The 10,809-nt window shown below is 42.6% G+C and overlaps 2 protein-coding genes across 2 annotated transcripts in view; one reads left to right on the forward strand and one right to left on the reverse strand.

Moving 5' to 3' along the window:
* Window positions 1–2,203, forward strand: part of bmp6 (bone morphogenetic protein 6) — a 52,355-nt gene extending 50,152 nt beyond the window's left edge. The window contains exon 7 of the mRNA XM_084939020.1: window positions 118–2,203. Within this exon, the coding sequence (XP_084795146.1) occupies window positions 118–267 (150 nt within the window). The 3' untranslated portion in view covers window positions 268–2,203. The remainder of the gene's footprint in view (window positions 1–117) is intronic.
* Window positions 2,043–10,403, reverse strand: txndc5 (thioredoxin domain containing 5). The gene is made up of 10 exons (XM_084939021.1): window positions 10,145–10,403; window positions 9,079–9,231; window positions 8,522–8,627; window positions 8,332–8,428; window positions 7,466–7,581; window positions 6,779–6,865; window positions 5,188–5,349; window positions 4,488–4,570; window positions 4,036–4,165; window positions 2,043–3,717 (listed from the first exon to the last, which is right to left on the reverse strand). The coding sequence occupies exons 1-10, from the start codon at window positions 10,327–10,329 to the stop codon at window positions 3,595–3,597; spliced, it is 1,242 nt and encodes a 413-aa protein (XP_084795147.1). The 5' UTR covers window positions 10,330–10,403; the 3' UTR covers window positions 2,043–3,594.
* Between the last annotated feature and the right edge of the window lie 406 nt (window positions 10,404–10,809).

A 10,809-nucleotide genomic window follows, 5' to 3' on the forward strand; every position in this document is an offset into this window, starting at 1 on the left:
TCTGTCCTTTGTGAGTTTATCATCCATTTCTAATTGCTACTTTTTCTGATAATAGAAAGAGGGTGTGGGGGATTTCTGACACATAAAGAGGCTGAAGGTCTTTCTCATTATTTCCAGGTGCACCTGATGAACCCCGAGAACGTACCGAAGCCGTGCTGCGCCCCCACCAAGCTGCACGCCATTTCAGTGCTCTATTTCGACGACAACTCCAACGTCATACTGAAGAAATACAAGAACATGGTGGTGCGGGCCTGCGGCTGCCACTGACAGACAGATGAAGACTGGTAGTGCTTCAGTCAAAGTTGGGTGTACGTTGACCTCAGGTAGACACCGGATTCCCGCCCAAATCTTCAACATGCAAAGGAACGTCCAGCCTGAAAGATCATTTCCGTGTTCCATTTCCATAATTGTTAAACCTGCTAACATATCAAGTAGCAAGTATTCCCCACCACATGTGGATCATCCATAGGCAACTTCACCTTGTTCCAGTCTTGAGCCACCAAGTTGTCTACCACCCTTCCTGTTAGCTGTGGACGGGGGTCTTCTCTTCATGGGTCTGCAACTGAGTGAATGACTGTGTGTGTATGTGTGGGGGGAGGCATTTAAGCATTTAAGTTTGTATATTATGTGTTTACTGAAGTGTGTGTATGAATGCCTGAGAGGCTACTGCACCTTCTCCCTCCCTGAGAGGGTGAAACTGAACTGTCGTGGGACCAGTCAGAGTGCTGCTTTCTTTCCCGTCTTCTCTCCAACATAGAAAAAAAGAGCAAGGTGCATCAGTTCTCGCAGGAGGCTCAGATAATGAACAGCTTCCCTACAGCACATGACACTGCAGGGCTAACACCCCCGTCATATTTCCAAGTGGTGTGAATCAGCCCGACTTTCTTTTTTCTGTGCAAAATGTTGTTAACCAAAACCATCTAATACAAACTGAATGATACTTTGGAGTCAGCACACTCATATTTCCTTCCTCCCCTCTGCTGTTTTTTTTCTCGAGCCATATTTGCCTTCCCAAAAATATAATATGGACTGAACCAAAGTGACCGCAGGCTATTTTAGCAGTGGACCGCTCCAAATATCCCCCCCGACACCACCACCACCACCTCCTCTCCCCCATGTCAATATTTGCCAGGCTGGGGCTGAGCTGCGATTCACCAGGCTGGTTCAACATGATGCATGTTGTGGCTAAACTGATGTTTTTCTCCAAAGAACCGAAGAATATAGCCTTATCCCTCGGACATACCACAAATGGCCATTTCCATGTCGCTGCTCTCACAAAGTTAACAAACGCTTCCACTCCTGACAGCCCATCATGAAATAGTAGAAAAAAAACATCCCGCAGAACGGTTTGTGACAGCGTTCTGAAATTAGCCGGTTGCTTTTTCAACCCTGAGGGTGAAACTGTGTTCGGATATGGACAGGTGACAAATTAATGGAAAAACCTGAATGCTCAAATCCTGCAGAGTGGGGGTATCTCGTACTATTTTTTAAAGCATTCATTGGCGGGATCAGTTTGTTCTGTGTTAAATCTTGAAGGGAATGGCCGCTTCTAGGATAACAGCTTTGCCCTTTTCATAGAGCCTGCGGCCCTCAAGTCACCAGATCTCAACCCAGTTTGGTAGATTTTCGACCAATCAATCACCTCTTTAAGTTTTAGAGAGCTGAAGAATTAAAAATAAACGTGCATTCAAGCAGTTTTGCTGAAAAGCAGTGCCTGGTTTTTCCTTTAATTTGTCACCTGTCACGTGGCAACGTCTTCCCAACAGAGTATGTAACTGTGAGCTTTAAATGACATGAGTACTTTTAGAGCATATTTTAATGAAAAACTAATACCAGTAAGAATCAGAATACCTTACGTGCCTAACCAATCATACATTACAAAATATACCTCTGGTAAGCTGCTGTTTACATTTGTGATCATGTTTAGTTTTTTTTTGTAAATACTTGTACATTCTCAGCTTATTTATTGCACCTTTTATTAAAAAGAAAAAAAATCACATACGTTATTAACAGAGATGCAAGAGCAAAATGAAAATGCAAAGTTATTTTTGAGAAAAATTTATTACGAAATCTCATGTTACATTTTGCCATTATTCACTCTTTTGTACAAAATCTGTGGGTTGTGCACAAACTATAACCCATGAAAAGGAAAAAAAAAACAACAAAAAAACATGACTTTGTCACTGGAGTTGCTTAGACCATGTGCTATCCATAAAAACTTTTACTGAGAAAAACTGCTGTGTCTCAGACTGTTTGAGTACCTGGGTTTAACAATAAATGGTGCCTTGCTTTCACACAACACATGCTTTCCACATAACCTGGGTCAAAGAGCATTTGCCTAACAGGTGGGTGCAGTTTACACGGCGGTTAATTGCAGAAAGGTGCACTGAAACACTGCAAATGCTTTTTCACTAAGGCTTGACCTTCGAATCCCCCCGAAAATTATTTCTGTGTTGAATTTTAATGCTGCCAGTTCCAGCCCACTTCAATGATTAACTGTAATCAGAACCTCATCGTCTATTTTATTCAGGCCGATGGCTCTCGTGTCCAAAGGTCTAAATCATCCCGATACAATGTTTTCAACTTAGGCTGTCGCTTCAGTAAGAATAGATGGAAATCACGGTGAGAACGTGGATACGATGGGAGTTGAGCTCACCCTGAGCAGCAGTTCGACCCTTCTGTGTCCAAATCCTAACATAGGAAGGATACACCTGGCCTGAAGAATACAAACATTCATGTTTTTACATCGACACCTAATAATGTTAAGGAGACTTCATATCAACGATGGCTTGTCCAAACAGAAGCAGTAACACAAAAGATCAGTAACAGAGCGATGGGGCAGCATGGTCCAGGCCTAACACTCCCAATGCTAGGAGTAGAAAGGGATGGTCAATCACTGAGACTAAAATAATCAGTCAGGATCTGGTAAAAAAAGTTGTCAGATTCAGTAAAATCACAGACTTCTCCATCACATCCCAGTCTGTGTGGTTTCTTCCCTGAGAGTTAAGTCAGACAGGCCATCACTGGCATGACTATGAAGCACCCTCAACTTAACACTCTGCTTCACATTGGAGAGTCAAACTTTTACAGCCGCATGAGTGACAGTAATAGAAAACTAATGGCTTACGATTTCAAAAAAAAAAAATTTCATGTACACAAATTAGCATCGGGGAAAAAAGAAGTCAAATGGCAGAGACGTCAGAAACACTTGATTTAAAAAACAAACAGGTAGAAACTTTAGTGCCACTGTTTTAACATTTCTTGTATTCTTGTGAAGAGTTCTGGTTCTGAGCAGAGCTTGCAAAGTGGTTGTCGCACATATTACTTCATCTTCAGGCCCAACCAGTCGCCACGTGGTTTAAGGTTGAGCAAGAGCAATGAGAAGTACGATCACCTTCCAAACACTCTTACCGAATGATTCTGCACTTGAATACCAAAAAAAGATGAATGCGCCAGCCTGTCATTGGATGACTGACCGAGTAGGGGGAGAGTAGGGGTCTGGCTTTTGTAGGACAGAGGGTGGTGTCCTATTGGCCAGATATGCAGTGTGAGCGAGTAGAGTTGTGGTGAGAGAGAGCGCCGACTAGCCTGTATCTACAGCTCGTCTCGTGCCTGCTTCATCACAAAGTCGTGCAGGCTCTCCAAATCCCGCCCACCGTGATGCTCATCACCCTGCTCCCCTGCTCTGAAGATGATCAAGGTGGGGTAACCGCGCACCTGGATAACATAAAAAAAAAAAAGAATATCACCATACTGTCATCATTGGGTAACCATGGCTTCACTCAAAGCTGAAAACATGTGTGCACCAACCACCAGGACTGTTAAATCTGCTTTAGGGTTTTATTTCATAGTATCTAATTAAAATATGTAGCAGTTGTAGAATTTTATGTCTTTGATATAATCCACCACTTTAGTTTATTGCATACACTGTAACACGCTTAATCCTGCAGAAATATAAAGCTCACAGAAGGGTACGTGCGCCAGAAACAGTCTCCGAGTGCAAAGCATTAAGTGCCTGGACAGAATTTCACTTACAGAGTACTTGTTGCAGAGTGTGCGCTCAACAGTGCAGTCCACTTTAGCAATCTTGACATCAGTAAAACCAGGAAATTCCTTCTTGGAAAGATCTTCCCATGTTGGAGCGAGATTCTTACAGTGACCACACCTAGACAGCAGGATAACACAAGAGTGACATCACTCTCACTGACTGACAAATTGTGTTTCAAACACTGGCTGCCAACATTTTAAATCAGGAGTTTAATCACTTTAGTCACTAGAACAATAATTACTTCAAACATCTGCAGGTACTTAACGTATATTTGTTTAAAAATGATACACTCCAACTCATCTTACTCTTAGTAGTTTTAAACCCTCTCTTGCAGACAAACGTTCAGCATTATTTAATACTTGAACTAATTTCTGAGGCGTCATGATTCATTTGGCATTAACAACACACAATGAAGAAAGATGTTAAACAATAATCTCACCATGGAGCGTAGAATTTGACGAAGGTGAATCCTTTGGCTACAGTCTCCTCAAAGTTGTCCTCATTCAGGACCAAAACACTGGACTACAGACAGAAAGAGGACAGGAATACAAATTGGAATTATATGGATCCGTGTTTTTCCTCACCATGACGACATTATTGCATTACTATATTTATTATACTGTTACTGGAGTGAGAGCTTATGAACTGTGTGCACAGGTTATGTTCTCCAGTAATGCCCACATCATCTCATTAATAAAAGATATGCAAAATCCTGGCATAATTTAGCTGCCAGTCTCTCACCTAACTGGAATCTGAATGGGTGCCATGCTCAAAGACCTACAGTATAACTACTGCGTGTACATGTGTTGTGTTGAATAGTTTCACTGCAACAGGAAATAACTGCTGCTCATGTGCTGCAGATTCTCAGTAATGGCATCCAGAAGAAGTGCACTGTGTGTGTAATGTAAAAATACATAATTCAAGCCCTTTAAGAATCACAACTTTACAGCTACAGTGCCAGGACCCCACTGAATGCATCAACGATCACTGCAAAGTGCAGCTGCTGTGTATCTAAGGTCTCTGAGCACCAGTTCAACGGGGCACACAAATGCCCCCACTTAAAAATACAAAACAGGAAATACAAAAGAGGACACCAAAATATTATCCGAGTACAACACCTCTCTGTTGTGAACACCCACCTTTGCTTCCTCTTCAGCTGGCTCTTCAGCAGGGATCTCATTTGCCTTTGGTTCCTCCTTCTGCTCCTCCTGCTTTTCCTCCTTGGTGAGTGCAGCCTTCAGCTGGTTGTCCAAAAAGTCTTTGAATGAGTCCAGGTCTCTCTTTCCTTTGTACTGTTCTGTCTATGACAAGAGGACAAGAAACAAGAGTTACTGTAACCAGTGTAACAATATTTTGAATATTTCTTGGATGTACGCATCAAATGTGTCATTTTTCTTCCTAGGACCTCTGAACCGAACGAGTTCCCCTCAACAGAACACTGTTATTAAGAAAAGCAGGATGTTTTTTCAAGCCAGCTATCAAAGGCATATATACTGTGTTTCTGAGACCATTTTGATGGACTGATTATACTCTGACTTAAAATTTTAATGCCACAAATGAAAAACATTAACCATTTTCACTGCGATAACATCGGTGGGTTTTAACTTGCCTTCAGATTTGTCTCTGTAACTATTTAAGCAGCTTAGTATGAATCATCATCATCACACTGAAATGATTTTAGCGTATGTGTGTTTGCATGTTCCACGTCTCTTAAACAAGTGGAATGAATGACACTAAAACAATGCCTATGACACCGACTCCCAACATCTGTCTGGCGTGTACAACTATTTTATACAAATCCCACAATCATACATTTTTGTACATTTGACGGTTCAACTGAGCAGCGAACGGCGACCTTACAGCTGCATGGACTTTTTAAACTTCACTGTGCTCTTGAGTAGTCGCTGATTATTGATCAAGTTATTGAAATAAGTGTAGAACATAGCAGAGCAGACGACAACAACGTGGGGATAAAAGATGAAATGTGGGAACCATCATTTCATGAAACCACTCTATGCTGTTGCATGCTGGGGCAGCAGGCTGAGGGCGCCAACAATAAGACCAGTAACATTGTGGGGACGTAGCTGGAAGGTGATGTTGGAGAGCCGGATGTTGTCCAAGATAAGGACAATGCTGGACAATACCTCCCAGCCATTCCAAGACGTCCAGTCACAGGAGCACATTGAGTGACAGGTTGAGATTACCCAAATGCACCACTGAACTACACTGGAAATCACTCCTGCCTGTGGATATCGCCCTGTACAATCCCTCCATCTAATGCACAGTATATAAGAAGGGCACCTAGATTTCAACTTCATCTATATTCAATGTTGTGCAATATACTGAGATATTTATATATTAGAGCTATTTTGTTATATTTTGTATTACTGAATTTAGTCTAGTTAGTTACTGTTTTGGAGCAAGTGTGACTACATAATTTCATCTGGAATTAACAAAATATTCTGATGCCCATGAGGCATCCTGGTCAGATACACAAACTACCTCAACTGAGTCCTTTCGATGAGGATCAGCAGCTCTGCTCTGATCTTCAATGACTGAACTCCTCAGCCGGTCTCTAAGGCACCATCCATTTGAACCTTTTATATTTTGATTTTCCTGACAGTTACTGTTTATTGACCTAACACCTAAGCAAACACCTGTGTGTAGCGCTGGGATCTACAGGCTGTGCACATGCATACACACAGAGCTAGTCCCAAACCTTTTGCATACCTTTTCTCCATTGTAGAAGAAGAGCAGTGTGGGATATCCCCTCACACCATTCTCAGAACACACCTCGTAGTGCTGAGTACAGTCCACCTAGTTCACAAATACACAAACTTGTGTTATTAAACAGGAATGTCGCAACACTGCAAACACTGCAAACACTGGCTCTGTGAGCTGTTTTTATAACGATCGTGGCTCAAGAGTTGGGAGTTCGCCTCGGAAGGTTGCCGGTTCGAGCCCCGGCTCGGACAGTCTCGGTCGTTGTGTCCTTGGGCAAGACACTTCACCTGCCGCCTACTGGTGTTGGCCAGAAGGGCCGATGGCGCGATATGGCAGCCTCGCTTCTGTCAATCTGCCCCAGGGCAGCTGTGGCTACAACTGTAGCTTGCCTCCACCAGTGTGTGAATGTGTGTGTGAATGGGTGGATGACTGGGTGTGTAAAGCGCTTTGGGGTCCCTAGTGGGGACTAGTAAAAGCGCTATACAAATACAGGCCATTTACCATTTATAACACAGTATGCAAATAGTTAACTCCTCATATGATCAACATCCTGTTCTGTCACACAGGATCCTGACAGGAATCATTTAAGAGTAAATAATGTTTGCCACAAGGGGACCTGGGACTAATTCAAGAAAGTAAACTTTCATTGTAGTGAGTGTCCATCTGTTCTGTTGTTTTAACATCTGAACCCACCTTTCCTATCTTCACATCGTCAGAGTGCTCAAAGGTGGTGGCCAGCTGTTCCCATGTTGGGGCCATGGCTTTGCAGTGACCACACCAAGGTGCAAAGAACTTGATAAAGTGGGCGCCTGAGGCAGGAAGAAAAGAAAGAAAGGTAGAACATGAAAAGCCTTGCAGCATTTGCACACCAGCTTTTAGGGAATTTATACATTTACACAAATCTACCAAAGCGAGGCTGAAGTTTATTGGTCCAGAAAATGAACGTAAGAAAGCTGATTTCACTGCAAACTCAACACAACCTGCTGTAAATGGATATACACCTCTTACAGCTCACATGAACCAATTAAGCAACGTTTATTGCAGCCCTGTTGCCAAGATGTGAAGGTGGGGACCTATAAACACCGTTTTAAAAATACCTATGTCATATCCTGCCGATTTTCATCTCCAAACAAGAAATCATTTATTTTTTTTCCTTCAAAGCCAAAACATTCAACTTCAGTGGAGCTCAAGAGGCGTAATTTCAGCGAGACAATTATCGTGAGCGGCGTTTATTTTTGCAGTTGTTGCCTCAAAGTCCAGAAACGTGAGGCAACGGGAGACGAGGGTTTTTACAGTCGGCTGGCTTTGACTAACGCTCGGGTACTCGGGTGGTGAAATGTCAGTTATGTAAATCTAGTTAATGAGGTGTTTCCATTCTCCAATGTGAGATCCAGAAACTCGGTGTGGCTGAAAACTGAAAGCAGAATCAAAAATGACGGCAACACAGAAACGGCTTATCTGTTACAGCAGGATGCAGCTGCGTAAATACGCAAAGTCGCTTGGCTAATTATGTTGCCTAACTGAAGCTCTACACAGCATCTCTTTTAATGCATCTTTACCTTTGGCTATGTGGGTCTTGAAATTGAGGGTGGTGAGCTCATACATTCCCTGTTTGGGCTCTGGGGCTTTAGGAGGCTCCAGTTCACTCTCTGGTTCCTGCAAAACATTCAGCAACAAAAAGCATGAGCATCAGTCTTGCACTGGTTTGAGGACGTGAGGTTATGACTGAATGAACACCAAACCACTAACCGAAGGCTCCTCTTGGAGCGTCTTCAGCATCCAGGTCTCCAGAGACTGCAGATCTCTGGGGCCCTGGTACTTCACTGCTTCCTGGTCGGGCTTAAACAACTTAAGCCTGCACATAAGACAATATATTCAACTCCATGAGACATGGCATGGCAGATTTATAATTTAAAATCTACAGCTGGACGAGAGAGTTAAAGTAAATCTTAGCTATAACTTTAACCATAAATACAGGTATTCTGTAAATGATTATGGAGTAAACTGCTGCATTTGCAGTTACAGTGTGCATGGTGCAACATCCAAGTTTCAGCCATTAAGATAATGGCAGAATATTCCACCAAATGCATGTCAATGTGTCACTCCTCTGTCAATCAGTGATGAAAAAGACTTTTTACTTCCATGATCTAAGAGGAGTTTAAGCCTAAATGCTTCAGCTGCTGCGTTATGCTCTGTTGTGTTTCTGGAAAACTGACAAAAATGAAATACGGAGCGATCGGACATCAATAAGTGAAGCTGATGAGGCCAAGATATGAGACAGCAGCTTGTGTGATTCTAGTACTTACGTAGGGTAGCCTCTAACGCCGTGGTCATTGGAGCAAAATTTGGTGTCCTGGACACAGTCTACTTTTACCACATACACCGGGGGGTCGTCCATGCTGTTGTATTTCTCTGCCAGCTCGTTCCACGTCGGCTGTAGCCTCTGGCAATGGCCGCACCTTGACATAAGAGAGGCAAACAGGGGGGATTTAATGCATTATGGGAAACCTGAGTTTATATTTTCATAACACTGTATGTAAACACTGTATTCTGGATGCAGACACAGGCACACTGCTTCAATATTTTCTGCTTCCTGTTATTTGATAATAAAACCAAGATATAAACCAATTTCCATAACATATTAGCATAATCTTCACTCTTACATAACCTCTCTCCATTAAGGAAAAAGTTAAACAATCACGTGTAAAAAAACAAAAAAAAAACAAACCTCACATAATCTCATAATCTCTGCCTTTAGCGTCAGCTCCCTGTTTACATTATGCAGTGCATGGTGACCAAATTAAAATGCATAACAATAATGGCATTATGAATTCTTGTTACCCGCAAAGGACCTCTAGGGGGACCGTGAACCTCAGTTTTGCAACAACTGTTATAACATCAGTCAATCAGTGCGTGCCACGTAAGCGCAGCCCTGTAACTAACTTTGAACGGTGGCTCAATAACTCCTGCTCTGTGAATAAAAGCTGTTTAACTGTCTGAGTACAGCCTTCAACTGCAAACCTTCACACTGAATATTGGCAGCTAGCGAAGTGTTAGCATAAACGACAGCGAGGACCGCGTAAAAGAAGAAAATGCGTTTCATTTCGCTCAGCTGCACTTGGCTATTTTGGCTTTGCTAGTTAGCAACTAAGCTAACATCACTCAATGAGCGAAAGGAATGAGCTAGTGCTAACTAGCCTGCGTGCTAACTAGCTTGCTTGCTAATTTGCCGGTTTGCTCCAATCCAGTATCAAAAACGCTTTTGTGTTTTCAGTAGTAATTAGAATATTAAACACATAGACAATGTACTTTTGGGGAATTTGCTTAACTCCGAGTGTAAAAAAAAGAAAAACTTAGCGAGCGTTTACTTACCATGGAGCGTAAAACATGACAAAGTGGGGTGCAGTGGGCACCGCCTCGTTAAACATATCCACCGTGTACGTGTGCTTGGCATGCTCATCTTCTTCTGCTTCAAGGTCGCATAAAACACCAGCAAACAGTAACGACAAGTGAATAAAACGCAACAAAACGGGTGTGCGGTGCAGAGATGAAGCCATGGTGAATCTCGGCAGCTGAACGGTGTCTCTGCTGGTGTGAAAGGACTGACTTTCTGCGAGCACGCCCCTCTGGCAGCCTCTGACTCAAAGAATGCCAGACCTGGATGGGATGCTCCAAGATGGAGCTTACCACAGTAGCATATGGGCATCTAATCACGGTGTTGTGTAGATCTGTGGCGGCCCGCAAGCGCTTTGCAACTCTATCAGATGTGACAGGTTCAAATAAGTGCCACTTTACAAAAAAGTGTGAAAGCCTGTGAGGTATTACTGACTCCAGGGGGAGGATATGTATATTATAATAAAAGGTGTGCAAATATAATAACAAATATAATAATATATAACAATAAGTATAACAAAGAGTTCACTATTGCCATAGAAATATATATTGAGCAGTGGTTCTCTGCGTAAAAATGCCTTGTTGATGTCAGAGATATCAGCCTTGAGCTGACAGGAAGGCAACAGTAACTCAAATAACTGCTC

This window comes from Perissodus microlepis, chromosome 9 (assembly GCF_051167445.1).
Source record: "Perissodus microlepis isolate ML-2025 ecotype Zambia chromosome 9, ASM5116744v1, whole genome shotgun sequence".
In the NCBI taxonomy this organism is placed as follows: Eukaryota; Metazoa; Chordata; class Actinopteri; order Cichliformes; family Cichlidae; genus Perissodus; species Perissodus microlepis.